The sequence below is a fragment of the Perna viridis genome, chromosome 7 (assembly GCF_037379345.1).
Source record: "Perna viridis isolate PV_CMFRI_1.1 ecotype Kerala chromosome 7, ASM3737934v1, whole genome shotgun sequence".
NCBI lineage: Eukaryota > Metazoa > Mollusca > Bivalvia > Mytilida > Mytilidae > Perna > Perna viridis.
In genome coordinates this window covers 22,579,292-22,595,087 of record NC_142451.1, presented here as the reverse complement: position 1 = coordinate 22,595,087, position 15,796 = coordinate 22,579,292, and the positions used below count along the sequence as shown (strand labels likewise).

Below are 15,796 nucleotides of genomic sequence, written 5' to 3'. Positions count from 1 at the left end.
AGGTTTGGATATACATTTAGATATGGACAATTGATGTGCCTTTAATTCAGAATTTAGCTACAAATTGTTGTAATTTTAACTTTGAATTATTCTTACTTTATATGTAAATGAAAGCTGATACTTTACATAATATTTCTGATTTCTGAATCAAGTAATAGCTTCTTTTGTTATTACATACCACCTGAAAATGGTGAGATGATATTGAAATGAACATGAAGTTACTTTTGTGGCGCTGGAAGTTTATTTCAATGCAAAGGTTAGACATGCTCCAAGCTTCAAAAGAAAAAAATACCTAAATACCTTCTATAATTTTCTATTGTTTAAATGGTAAGAACTATATTTGTTCTGCTGCAGTCTCTACATCATTCTTTGTTGTTGATTTGCTAACTTAGATTAACCAATTTTAAGTATCAAGTATAGCGTGACAAAACATAAATCAACGTGTTGTCAGGGTTTGATAAAAAAAAGTGTATTGATGGCTGTTTTAGCATTTCCTGCAATGTGCATTAGAAACAAAATCATTTCTTTTGCGATGTAGCAATTAAATGAATGGCATTTGATATAAAAAAAAAAGTATTAAATATATAAATAGAATATGTTTCCAATAGAAAAAAAAACTTTTATATTTAGTACGTTTGGCAAATACAAAAATACCAATCTTTAAAATAATGCAAATTTTGGTATAATGAACACTTGTTTCAAGGAAAAACCTCTCAACCGCATTATTAGCCAATTATTTGTTAGTTAGAAAGTGGAACATGCATTGTAGTTGTATGTGAGTGTGTGTTTTTTTCTTATTGTTCTGTCTTGTTGTATTTTTCAATTCTATATTTTTCCATACAAACCCTAATGCTATCATTTTCAACAGCTACATTCTAATGTGTTGACACACACAATCAACTGACACGATAGTTATTAAAATGTATGATTTCACTAACATAGAGACAAAAAAAAAAAAAGAACATCAGGTTTTTATCATTGAACTTGCGTATGCTCAATGGGTAAGAGCTTGAGTATCTAAAACAAACAGAATAAATACATCATGTATCTGAATAACACAAAGGAAACAAGATGTAAAATAAAGATAACAATACATTTTAAGGTAAAATATTATTACTATTATTATTGTTGTTTTGATGATGATAATACTAAATAATAATAATAATAATAATTGCAATTTCCCAATCACTACACAGAAATTAGAACAGAAAAATATATAGACTTATTCTGCAAAATACAAATATGATAAAACACCTTTGTAAGGGTTACCTGCACTTTAATGGAAGGGAAATATCAAGAAGTGCTATAACAACATTTTTGACATGTACAAAACAATTCCCTCAAAATGATTTCAACTTGTAAAATATTTCAAAATAACATTACACATGAATTCTATAATATATGTTTATTAACTAAACAATGAAAAACGCATATACATCTATCTAGAACTCTAACAAATAGGCTTCTGGAACAGGGTTATATTGCTACAAGATTGAAGTCATCACTACAGAAGATTTATGGTCGTCATCATGAACTCATGTATCGTTATGATGTATCCATCAGCACCATGAAAACTGATTTACACAACGGGTCATAGTTTGCCTTTCCTCGTTTGTCTACCCGGATTTGACTTTTTATGAGCAACTCGGCGGGTGTTTCTAGAAAAGCAGAGGACGCTTGCCCTACCGGTGCACCTGGTCCATGCTCCCAGTTTTTAGTGGAGTCCGGGTTGCTCTTTTACTTTTGTTACTTTGTATGTATGATTTTAGTTACTTTATGTTCTTTGTTGTGTATGTCTGTTTTTCATGTTTAGTCTTTGTCCCTGGATTACATTCTTTTGATTACCGCTATAACATTGGTTCTCTTGATTACTCATCTACAAGACTCATACATAATTGATATTATTATTGCTGCAAGTTGTTGACATATGACAATTTAGATAGAATTGAGAAACTCCAACTTGAAGCAGCCAGAATAGTTAGTGGTTTAACATCATATTATGCTAGTAGAGATTCACTTTATCGAGAGACTGGTTGGGAAACATTAAAGGATAGAAAAGAACAAAAGAAGCTCTTGTTGTATAATATGATTAATGGGCATGTCCTGAATATTTATCATATTTACTTTCCCCATTAGCATCTAAAATATCAGTGTATAACTTACGCAATAACCGCAATTATAGCGTCCCTCCAACTAGACTTCCATTGTATCAACAGTCATTTTTGTCAGCTACATTGAGTGTATGGAACAATTTCCCCTTCTTCTGATATATTCAAATTACGTTTAAATTTAAAATATCGTAATAATAATGCTATTAGTAGGCTACCACCGTTTTGCCTTACTGGTAAACGATTCATGAATTTGACTCATGCACGAATTAGAAATAAGTGTAGTTCTTTGAAAAACGACTTATTTAGAGCACATATTATTTTTTGATAAAAGCTGTTCTTGTGGAGCTATGTCAGAAGACGCAGAACATTTTTTTCGTCTGTCCAAATTTTACTGTGCAACGAAACATGCTTTTCACAATTTGACTGATCTAGGAACAAATATTTGTCTCAACACTCTGCTCTTTGGAGATGACAATTTTAGTTATGAGTTTAACTCATTGATTGTTAGTTATGTTCAAACGTGAGTGCTTTCTCTTAAGCTATTTAGATCTGGATTATAAATTACAAACGATAAAATCACTTCACGCTCAACATAGGAAAAATGCAATCTTTTTTATTTGTTTTTTCCCTATTGATAATTGAAGCATTTGTGAAATTCATACAAATTAAATTTTTTTTTTTTTTTTTTTTTTTTTTTTTTGGGTAAGCATACTTAAAGACTTTGTGTTATATGATTATGACTTTTTTTTATCTTTAACAGGTCTAAAATTCTTATGTTTATATGTACATTTTTAGATCATACCTTATATTTCTAGTAGATAACTTTCCTTGGTTTTTCACACATTTGACCTTGAATGAACATATTTTAGAATTTTAATATAAAAAACGAACATGATTTCTACATCATTGAGCATTATTAAAGCCATTATGTTACTGCATGGCTTCTGTAGGGAATTTTCAATATTTCGCAACCTCCAAAAATTGGTAGATAAATGTCTTATAAATATAAATAAAGAACACTGAACTGATTCTTTAATACTTCAAAACGAAAACTCTTTCTTGCAATACTAAAATAACGTTTGAAATGATTGTAGGAGGTAGATTTAGGATAAAGGACTCAACTCTTGAAATCAGTGATATGTTTGTATCATATTCAATTCAACAGAATAAAATCTGTCCAAGGTAACTTTAATACGCACATGACATCGGTGTAAAATGTTTAACACAAACGTCCCAGTAATTTGTAAGAGTTGTCTCCCTAGGTCTACTTCCATAAATACATTATTTTTACATCATTTCAAACTCAATAAGTTGAAAAAATGCCCAGCATAATAGATGTGGTCTACCTTTTCATTTTATATGCCTTTAATGATCTGACTGTTTATTAGAAGCCTGTCATCAAATTAAAACTTGTATCTCATTGTATTCAAAACACAGAGCTAATTTGGCCTTGGGTAAAATATTTCATAGGTATTTAAAGTGCATAGCTTAAATATTCCCATCATTAACACCAGATTATATTTTTAAAAGGAATTTATTTAAAGTGGTCTAAAATTAAATATTTAATGAAACAAAGTAATAGTAGATTTGACCTTTTATTAAAAAGAGACAGGGAGCATTATTATTCATTTTGGAGAACTTGAGATGTAATCGTTTCATCAAAATAGACGCAGTGAAAATGGAAAGTTTGAAATTGATCTTTTAATTATTGGTTGGTTATCCTCCTTTGACTATATTAAGTAACTAAAAGTTTTAATATAAACGAATACGATTCTTCTGTATTGTTTAGTTTCGGTATTGTTTTCACTGTCACTATATTTTGAGCGTTAGTTTGATTTCTGCTTTCGGCAGTTGTACGTTTCCACATTTTGCAAAGGAAAAAGTTTGGGAAATAGAGTTTTCTTACAAAAATAAAATGTAGATTGTAGCAAATCATCATATTTTAGAACTAAATGCTACCACAAATTATAATTTGTATGATCAGATGAGTAAAGGAGTTTTTTCCTAATGCTGTCAGATTATAGTAATGACTGGATTACCAATCTGAAAATTGTCATTCTCGACACGTAATGAAAATGTAACAAACTATTCACATGTACAGCGAAACAGTTGGTCCCATATACTCAAGCAAAATAAAAGTAAATTGAAAATGAAACTGAAACAATACATACAGAGGCAAGAAGTTCCTGAATTGGGACCAGTTCAAGCAAATTTTCATTGGGTAAGAGCACATCTTGCTTTTAACTAAATTGGAATCTGGCTGCAACTTTGTTGATACATTTACCATTGTATTGCCAAGGTCATGAGCTACAAAATTATATGTTTATATTGCTAATTTATCTTTTTTGCCAAGCTCGAAAATTTTCAGTTTAAGAACCTGAAATTCATATTGAAGGTATTTGGTACTTGTAAGTACATTCCATGTGGTGCACCAAAGATTTATAGGTCATGCTACATTTGAATATACTAGAAAGCATGGATAGTGCCAATTCTCAACAAACTTCAATGCAATTTAAAATTTTTTCAATTGACATTGGATTGCTTTGTGCAAATTGAGTGAAGTTTAAATTCACATTACATTCCATTTTAACCACCCTCATATAAAACAAAATATTCCAATTTATTTTATGATACTTGCACCCTGATTTTGTGAATGTGTGATATTCCAATCACTGTCCCTACATGAACCTTTGTACGATGTAGAAAAATTGAAAATAACCAAACGGCCATAAAGATTTTATACATGAATTTATTTCCATGCAAAGTTCCTCTCAAAGATAAAGCTACATATTCAGAACAATCCTCAATGTACCCGAGGCTGACTGTCTGCTTTAATGTGTGGATATAGAATGGTATGTTTATGTTCAATGCCCGATATTGAAAGTCTATTTTGTTAAATTAGGTATTTTTTATACCAGTCCATTAAGTGTTTGGTCAAATGTCACAATGACATGAATATGGACAAAATCGTACCTATACAAACTTGTTAATTTATCTAGGATTTCGTACATGTGTGAATGTATTTGTGCCATCAAAAGTATAAATATGGATCAGTTCATTTTATTTCAATATACATAATGTACATGTACATGTAAGTTCTTTTTGTGCAGCGTAATTTTTACTGATTATCAGTCGTTATATTCCATACTATTTGGTTTCCTTTGTGTTTTTGTGGGTATAGTCAATAGACGTACCATTATAATTTATTAGCTCCCTAAAGCGAGTCAAAACATGAGGGGTTTTGTAAGTATTTTTAAGTTATCAAAATCTCATGCACACTTTGTTTTACAATTTAAGGGTAAAAGTGCCTGTTGAGTACTCCACTCAACCACCAATATGAACTGCACCAGACTTTAATATACACACTATGTGTTACCGGTATTTATACATCCAATGTATATGATTCTTTTGCAGGAAATTGAAGAAGTTCATTAAAAAGAGGAGGTGAGTTCTTAAACTAAAAATAACAATTTCAAATTATGTATTCATGTTTCATAACAAGAAAATACTTCAGTATAGGTGAATAGCTCTGTCAATTTGCACCAAAATGAGCCATGCCACAAAAGGAAGGATAGGTGGACTTTGATGTTTGGACATAAAATAAGGAATATCCAAAAAAGTTTTAATATAACTTGTAAGATATTTTGTGATTGAGATTACATACTCGACAGGTATGTGTAGCGTATGTACGTCCATTTACATGTACATGTTGTACAGTCTAAAATTTAACCAGTACAAGTTAATCTATATGCACATGCATTACATTCATTGTGAGTATATGTATCATTCATGTTTGCAGGAAATTCATGGTTTTTTATGTTGTCTGTTTGAAAGAAGAAGTTTATTCTTTACACGAAACCAAATAGATGCATGTTTCCTATTTCACTGAAGAAAATTATAAAAAAAAACTAAATAAGTCTTATAAGGTTCGACAAGGCATGTGTTGGTGAAGTCATTACACGAATTTAACTCTATTCAATATAAACAGACATTTTTGTAAATACAAACATTCAAAAATTGCCAAAAATATCCACACACTGGTGCTATGTGTTAATACATGTGTACATCTTTATGAAGTGATTTCAAGTCTTATTAAATGCATTAATATAAGGTATAAGGACCCTGTTGTCGATTCATGTCCACAGACACTTACTTTCATGTGATGTTAATATAAATGTTAGTTGGTTGATCAAGTTTTCAAATCCAAAAAGAAGGTTGATATTATTTTCGTGAGACATGGTCTTAACAATTATGGATCAAAAATAAGCATTTCACAGAATTGATCTATATACATGTAACTCAACTTAAGTCAAATGAATGTCTGTGATATTGCTCCAAACTTTCCAATTCAAATAAAATTAGACTGAGGTCTCACTAACCACTTCTAACGTTTCCATTACTTTACATGTGGAAAAAGTAATTTTCAAAGTCTCACTGTGAATTCCAAGGACAAATGACATCTTAAAGTTGCATACCGTTACGAAGCTTGGAAAATAAGGCTTCCAAAATCATTATGCTAATGGTACGATGATAGTAGAAATTCTTCACAAAATTTACTTGAATAAATAATACTGAAAATCCACATTTTTACCTGTTCTGCTAACTGACAGCATGGAGGCAAATACTCACACATGTAAAAAATATTCATACACTTTTGTAGTTAATGACATATATGATTTTAAAGTACACATTCTCAGCTTCATTTTGACTACTTTTAATCATAATACACACAAATAATGCACTTACAGAAACAAGCATTTTAATGAAAAGTTAAGTACCATGTACAAGTCAATTGATTTCTTTGAGATTGTACCACAAGGTGCCATTCCAATAAATGAAAGCTGAGATTCATTTTGGGGTGTGACTTGATTTGATAATGAACTAGGGATAAAAACAAACTAGCACAATCTCTATAGCTTTTGAATTTTACTTAGGAATGTGAGAAAAATTCTAATACATGAATACAATAAATTCATGTTATCTAATGTATTTTCAATTGTTAAGGGTGGTGATGCCTGCGTCACATGCTTCAATGAAAGAAACACATTAGTTGCTGATGTCGAGGACATTATTGTATATTGCTGCCGCGGAAAAGTGATTATATTGTTTTCAACATTTTTATTGCATTATTGATGTGGCATCAACGGCTGTTAAATACCACAATATTCGTTTTCTTATTAATGCAAACATATTTAAGACAAAATGAATATACATTGTATGTCCAAATTTGCTTAACGGGCAATATTTACCAGGAGTCTGAATTAATATTTGCAACCTGGACAGTATACGTCTGTATCCACACTTGCACTAACATAACATAAACTTTTTTAGTTTTTAAGTATATCATGATGGACCCAATAATATTTGAGTCTAAATTACTGATATTGAAAAAAAAAAAACAATTAAAATTGATCTTTATAGCAAATGCAGTTTCAATACGCTTTCGTAATTCAGTTTTTTCTGTATTTTCCACAAAAGATATTTCGTTTTTAAGAAATACAAAATCAAAATATAGTTTTCATGTCAACTTTCATTTATACTCCAAGTCACCTCAGATTGTTTGCGGTTTTTTGCGTTTTTTCTGTAATTACTCGACTGTTCCTTTCAAAAACTTGCCATTTTATTCATGTCGTTCTGTACTACGATTCCCTTACAATTATTTTTCGTTCTTACCTCCGAGATTGGAAAAATTCAAAATTTATTTTTCCTGCGAGAATTTTGCACTGAATGTATTGTTTATCCGCCATCTTGTTTCTATGGATATTTTGAAATGTTCCCTGTTATCTCACAATTGAAAAGCTGAAATACATGATTTCCCGCCATATTTCTGCTCTTTACCTTTAGTAAAAGACAAAACCAGAAGTTCCGAATGAAAATGGTACAACTGGTACTTAATATGAGTCTTACCACATACAGTAATAATTTAGCAGGGAATCAGAAATATGGCGGGAAATCATGGTATTTCACATCCACAAAATGCTATATTTAGCAAAATGACATATCTTATATTTAAAAACATCAAATTGTCTTTTTTGCTTATAAATTACCGCTGTGGTTTTAAACCGCCTTATATGTAAGATCATCATAGGAAATCGCTTAAATATTTAGATTTGCTTATTTCCCTACATTGTTGATCATATTTCGAATATTAACTGCTGGACATGCAAAAGGAAATGGCTGACAAGGTAAGTTGTGACAATTTTCTGTAAGGTAATTTGGACATTGCGGAGACAGCTTATAAATATGTTTCAACGTCATGCCAGAGTTCAAAATGAACTATTTTGTAAGGATAAAGTATAAAAGTTTAGGGGAGGATGCATGTAAGTTGACCATAGTCTTTGGATTCATTTTGTTTTAAATGCGTGTATTTTCGAAGATTTGTACCTATTGTTTTTCACCAAATGCTTGCTTAAGTGTAGTCATCAAATTCTAATAGGATGTAGCATTTGAAAAGGAAATAAACACAAAAAGAGGAATGAAAGTCATAAGAATGATGATAAGGAAGTATTTATTATATAGTTGGATTGGGCATGTGGAAAAACAAACTGATTTGATCAAGTTATACACATCGTAACAATACTGAAAAAAATAATAGGCTCTAATATGAAAATTGTCCAACATAAATATTGTAAATTTCGGTATAATGTATACGTAATGAACCACCCGAACTCCCTTTATTAGTATAAAAAGGAAAAAAAGGAAAGTGCTCAATGAACGAAAACAAACATTTAAATATTAAATAACATCTTTTTGCTGTCATTCTCATATATGAAACGTGTTTTTTTTTATTGTATCCGAATCATATAAACATAAACTTTTATATTTCCAAATACAGCAGTGCCACATTCTTGACACTTTTGCAAAGCCTGGAAACACATATCCTGTTCCCAAAATAGTTCAGGTAGTCAACCATCTAGGAGAAATTACGTATGTCGTAGGTAAGAAACTCTAATTTAATGCCATTGTCAGTTATTCACGCTTATTTACATGCAGTATATAGAGGGTTTTCTTTTAGAACAACTTCGTTATAAATGTGGCAAAGCAAAGTAGATTCATAACCTGAAATATATTTTTATCAAGGGAACCAAAGTCCTAGTGGAAATGAACAGAATTTAATTCAGTGCTAATTTACACAAAATTAACAAAATTAAGTTAGAAACTCATTGAGTTAGTAAAATATTTTCAAATGTCATTTGATTTTTTTTTCTTTTTTGTGAAGCTTGGACTGGAAATTCAAACAGACTAATGTATTCATATACTCAACAATATAGTAATCATAGGCTGAGGACTGTCATATTGTTCCCATGTGGACATTTAACGGAACGAAGACATGCTATAACAGAATGTTCAAAGTGTGGCTCCAAAGTATCAGAAATGTTTCCAGACGTTGGGAGTACTGTTCCAATTGATTCTTAACGATGTGTTTAAATATGGTGCTTAACGCTCATAATGGACTTTTCAGTATCTTTGATAAATTAGCAGTCTCCTGATAAAAAGACATTGATTAAATTAAACTGAAAAAAAAAATGATTTATTGGTTTATGTAAAAGTTTAAAATTTAACAAAATAAAATAACTTTTGTAGTGTTTTAAAAAAGCAGATTAAATTAGTTTTCACATACATTTTATGAAAGCCTCTGGTGATTATTTGTTCGAAAATCAAGTTGAGAGGAATTTATATCTTAGTAGACATCTTGTAATATATTAACGGAAATACGCCTTGTTAGCCTATACTGTCGAGTTAATCTGGTTCTTATGGATGCCGTCGAGGACTATGCAAGAAAATGGATAAAACGAGAACAAGAAGACATTGATGCTCTGTCAGAGTGGTTAGAGGCCGTGAGGTCTTTAATTTTGAAACGAATGAAAGTTTTAAGTAGGTCAATGTGTGTCAAGGCTACATCAGTTTTCAAAGACCCCAATGTAGCAAAAACATTGTCTACTATACATGACAAATATGTTGTCGTACCAGCAGACAAAGCCCAAAACAACATCGTTTTTTGTCTGCAAAACGTTTTATACCCAATGTTTATTATCAGAGGTAGACGTAGAAAATAATAGCAGTAATAAGACCTACACTGCTACCACTCTTTCCAAAGAAGAGATTGTGGAAAACCATAAATCTGTGCTATCCTCTTTTGGTCTCTCTACCAAGGACGATGATTGTGATTTACCGTCTATGTACTGGATTCCTAAACGTCACGAGAGTCCATACAAACAACGTTTCATAGCTGGATCTGCATAATGTACCACCAAACCTCTTTCAAACTTTTAACTTCTATACTCACAACTGTCAGTGAGGGTCTACAGTCCTACCACAACACTTGTTACTCCCGTAGTGGTATTAATTCAATGTGGATCCTAAAAAATTCGAAAGATCTTTTGGAGACAATTAGTTTAAGACTATTTTCTGAATATAATAGTATTAAAACCTATGATTTTTCAACACTGTATACTTCTATTTCCCATACTCAGTTAAAATCCCGACTTAAAAACATTATACATCGTTGTTTTTCCAAAAAAAAAATGGTACACCTAGATACAAATATATAGTTCTTGGTAGAGATTCCTCATACTTTGTAAGAAATAATTGCAAATCATCTTCCAAATATACAGACATATACAACATATTTGTCAAGTGTGGTGGACGTGTTTTTCAACAAACGGTCGGCATTCCAATGGGAACAAATTGTGCTCCTTTACTAGCTGACCTATTCCTTCACTCTTATGAGGCTAACGTTATAGCTGATCTGATCAGAAAGAAAGAATATTGTTTGGCTAGTTCCTTCAATCTCAGTTTCCGCCATAAAGATGACGTGTTATCTTTAAACAATCCTAATTTTGGGGATTTGATACATCGCATCTACCAAAAAGAATTTGAGATAAAAGATACTACAGACATTGTGAAGTCAGCCTCATATCTTGACCTACACTTAGAAATCGATGGTAAAGGAAAACTATTGACCAAACTTTACGACGGACGTGATGACTTTTCATTCAGAATTGTCAACTTTCCTTTCATCTGTGGCAACATCCCTTCGGCACCTGCGTATGGAGTGTTCATATCACAACTCATACGTTATGCCAGAGCTTGCCGAAACTACGCAGACTTTTTTGTATCGCGCTAGAACTCTAACAAATAGGTTCTTGAACAGGGTTATGTTGCTACAAGATTGAAGTCATCACTACAGAAGTTTTATGGTCGTCATCATGAACTCGTGGATCGTTATGGTGTATCCATCAGCACCATGAAAACTGATTTATTCAACGGGTCATAGTTTTCCTTTCCTCGTTTGTCTACCCCGGACTTGACTTTTTATGAGCGACTCGGTGGATGTTGCTAGAAAAGCAGAGGACGCTTACCCTACCGGTGCACCTGGTCCATGCTCCCAGTTTTTAGTGGAGTCCGGGTTGCTCATTTACTTTTGTTACTTTGTATGTATGATTTTAGTTGTTTTATGTTCTTTGCTGTGTATGTCTGTTTTCCATGCCTGGTCTTTGTCCTTGGATTACATTCTTGATTTCCGCTATAACCTTGGTTCCCTTGATTACTCTTTTCTATATCCTATAAGCCATATACACCATGATTAACCTCCAGAGTCCGTCTTTTCCGAATATCAGAATGATGTTTTAACAGTTCATTTCTCGACGTTTATTAGAAGAAGAATTTGTTATCATATTGGAGTTGATTTTTGTAGAAATAATTCAACTTTCAACTTACCTGCCAATTCAGAGTATAAAATTCAATAAGAAATATATAAGAACTTCTCTCTAGTTGATTTATAAATCACAGGGAAATAAAGGACTACAGTATATATAGGATACAGAAAATTTGCTTTACTGATATATTTGCGGATATAAACTAAAACAAAACAATACTCATACTCATATTGATATCAATTTGATGATTGCTATTTCCTTTAGTACAGTATAGTACAGTCATCATCATCATATTGAATGCATGTCTGTTTTTGGAATGAAAACATATTTTGATAAATAACTTAGTTTCATCAGAAATTTAATAAAATAAGTGCCTCTTGTGTTTCATTAAGATATTGTTTGGTTTGATCATGTAATTATACCATATTTTCGAGCGAAAACATGATTATGAAAATAAGTATCTTACTCTTCACTGTATATGATATCACTTGACCTTTTAACACTTTACAATGGTAGTGTCAATATTACCTACACGCATCAATTGTCTTACACGTTTCATATATTCATATACATTTAAATCAGTTCCACAAATGTTTTGCTTTAGTGACAAAGTATTTCCAAATTCGTTTAACTCATACGTCAACATAACAAAATCGGAGGTATACTGGAAGGAACGTTTTTCAGTCACTTTAGTTGATAATTCAACTTTACCTTAATAAGGCAATGACAAAAAATGGAAATTGACAAGCAAGTAACACTAGAAAAGACAATCAACTGACATTGAATTTAATATAAACGAACCCAAGGGCTTAAAATTGACACAGGCAACAGAACACAACAAAAATAAAGCGATTGTTGTGTTTTATTAGGCCGAACACCTACTGCTTTTGGCTGATATTCGTCTTAATATTTCTGACTTTCATTTCCAATGAAAAAGGAAAACGTTTATGACTGAATGTAGCTTCAAGTAACTTAATATATCTACCTGGCAATAAGACCATGTCATGGATACATACGACTTCAGACGACGTTTTAAAGGTACGACCGAAATATCATGTACGTGTATTTAGGCAACATATCAATGTTCAAATAGCATTTTTGTTAACTCCTAAGCTTTTCAGAATATGTAAAATGCCCGATATTTCTAGCCTTTTCTATGTTTCAAAACAAAATCTCCACCAAATGCATTGTTCAAATGTTAATACATATAAAAAAAATATCTCATTATACCAACATCGATGTCGACGATATATTTAAGATTTTTCTTGATTTACAATTTCTCAATTCAACGTATGTATGTTACTATCAAGTTCTTTGAATTTGATGAGAAGATAGTGATCAAGATTGAAAAAAAATCACTGATACAACGTCAAGTATATTGTAAGAAAACGGTTTCTGGAAAAATACTATGATGAAGTATACCACATGTAAAAGGAAGGAGGAAGTCATCAGTAGTTGGGAAAACTTGGGGACGACTTCATTTATATAGATTTTTGGTGCACATAAAATAAAAAAGAAATATAGATTGGCCATTGTTAATTTTTCGTCTTAATTTAATTGTTCATCTTTATATTTGTTGGCGATTTAAAGTGTTCTCTTTTTTTTGCAAGACGAAATTTGCTATTGCCTATAACACAGTACTAATACTTCTGATTAATGTATTTGGTAAAAATGTCAAAGATAATTTTGAGTTTTAATACATGTATAATACTTTGGATGTATTAGACAACTCAACTATATGTATGTTCTATATCTTGATAGCTATGCATTGTTAAATTTGGACTGCGTTGTGCAGTTCAAAGTCCTATTAACTCCATCAGAAAAACGCAAAGCAAGAAGAATGATCTGGACGAACAAGAACACATTTTGTCGTAGATGTTAAAACATGTTTCACCAAGAATATGGATGTACACACAATTAACTGTCACCCCTCTTGTTGTATTCATTCTATACTGCAACCATATAATTTGAGCAGTCAAAATACATTGACTGTATATTTAAAAGTAATATCTGACTGGATATAACTTTCCGTTGTGACGTCACAAACGTAACAACGTTTATATATTGCTCGAATGTCATTCGCTTCGAATAACAAACGTTGCCTTTGCTTAAAACGTCATTTTTAGTTAAAAGAAATTTGCAGCAGTATAAAGAGAATGAAGTGCGTGGACTTGACAGACAACTTTGATATCTGACTTCGGCCCAAACCGGTAAAAATGCTTGGCACAACTTGTCAGTGCACTGTTATTGTATTTTTCTTGCATGCCACAATACTGGGTCCATATGGATATACAATAATAAACAAACGGTATTGGGTGGCTTTGAAAAGCCATTATTTTTGATGATTTATAAAACTCCTTAACGACGTTATTGTATTTAAGAGTAATCCAGGAAACCAAGGTTTTTTGAAGTAATCAAAAGAATGTAATCCAGGGACAAAGACCTGACATGGAAAACAGACATACACAACAAAGAACTTAAAGTAACTAAAATCATACATACAAAGTAACAAAAGCAAATGAACAACTAACGACTGGGAGCAGGTGCACCGGTAGGGTAAGCGTCCTCTGCTTTTCTAGAAACACCCGCCGAGTTGCTCATAAAAAGTCAAGTCCGGTGTAGTCGAAAGAGGAAAGGAAAACTATGACATGTTGAACAAATCAGTTTTGATAGCGCAGATTGAAACACCGTAACGATCCACGAGTTTATGATGACGACCATAAAACTTTTGTAGTGATGACTTCAATCTTGTAGCAACATAGCCCTGATCCAGAAGACTATTTGATAGAATTCTAGCGTGATACAAAATGTCTGCATAGTTTCGGCAAGCTCTGGCATAACTTATCAGTTGTAATATGAACAATCCATACGCAGGTGCTGAAGCGATGTTGTCACAGATGAAGGAAATTTGACAATTCTGAATGAAAAGTCATCACGTTTGTCGTAATTTTTGTTCAATAGTTTTCCTTTACTGTCGATTTCAAAGTGTAAGTCAAGGCATGAGGCTGACTTCACAGTGTCTGTAGTATCCTTTATCTTTAGTTCTTTTGAGTAGATGCGATTTATCAAATCCCCAAAATTAGAATTGTTTAAAGATAACATGTCATCTATATAGCGGAAACTGAGATTAAAGGATCTAGCCAAACAATATTCTTTCTTTTGGATCAAATCAGCTATAAAATCAACTTCATAAGAATGAAGGAAAAGATCAGCAAGTACAGGAGCACAATTTGTTCCTATTGGAATGCCGACCGTTTGCTGAAAAACGCGTCCCCCACACTGGACGCTGTCGATTACAAATTCCAGCATTTTGTAAACATCTTCTTCTGTATATTTGGAAGATGAATTTGGAATTATTTCTTACAAAGTATGAGGAATCTCTACCAAGAACTAAATGCAGAAAAAGGCAGTTACAAGGATCTGTTTAATGGTCATTGGTTTTACCATCAACATAGTATTAGTACAACTAAATAAATAAGATATTTATATGAAACCACACAGTTAAGTTTACATGTAAATATCAAACTTTAGTATTAATATAATGCTATTTTTATTAAATTGTTATGTATTAAATACACACTGCAACACTTGTCATTGTTATGTAAAGGATAATATTCCAAATATAAAACGGATGACATGTAAGTAGATAGTGTAATCAATTGTTTGTCCTTATCAAGCTAGCATTGAGCAGTATTATATACACTTAGTTTCAACACTGTATCAAGTTACTCATACATTAAATAATAGCATGGCGAGATAGTCAAACACATTGCATTTAATGTACATAAAGGCTAAGGTATTTCGGGTAACAATTGATGCGAAGTGAATTTTACAACTCCTTTAATTTACCCCTAAACAAAATCAATAAGGTCTGTCCATGTACAAGATGGCAGATACACGGATCAAAGTTCACCAGAATTGTCGTATGGCTTTCACAAATATATGATGTAATGTTCCAGTGCTTATATCTAGTTTGTAATCATGTTCTTTCCTATTCTATTTATTCGAACATTTTTAGAACAGTAC

General features: G+C 31.8%; 1 protein-coding gene and 1 long non-coding RNA gene across 2 annotated transcripts; one reads left to right on the top strand and one right to left on the bottom strand.

Annotated features, from left to right (window-relative positions):
- Positions 1-1,210: 1,210 nt before the first annotated feature.
- LOC148611827 (uncharacterized) lies at positions 1,211-14,251 on the bottom strand. Its single transcript, XR_015924235.1, has 3 exons — positions 11,832-14,251; positions 2,914-2,960; positions 1,211-2,263 (listed from the first exon to the last, which is right to left on the bottom strand). It is a non-coding gene; the product is annotated as an uncharacterized LOC148611827 (long non-coding RNA).
- Positions 8,129-9,743, top strand: LOC148611828 (uncharacterized). The gene is made up of 3 exons (XM_088592741.1): positions 8,129-8,296; positions 8,947-9,049; positions 9,331-9,743. Exons 1-3 carry the CDS (start codon positions 8,273-8,275, stop codon positions 9,525-9,527), a joined length of 324 nt encoding a protein of 107 aa, XP_088448867.1. The 5' UTR covers positions 8,129-8,272; the 3' UTR covers positions 9,528-9,743.
- Positions 14,252-15,796: the final 1,545 nt, after the last annotated feature.

Coding starts and splice junctions, on each gene's coding strand:
- LOC148611828 (XM_088592741.1), top strand. CDS start 8,273: ATGCAAAAGGAAATGGCTGACAAG. Junction 8,297..8,946: donor AAAAGGAAATGGCTGACAAG/GTAAGTTGTGAC, acceptor TTCCAAATACAG/CAGTGCCACATTCTTGACAC. Junction 9,050..9,330: donor AGAAATTACGTATGTCGTAG/GTAAGAAACTCT, acceptor TTTTTTGTGAAG/CTTGGACTGGAAATTCAAAC.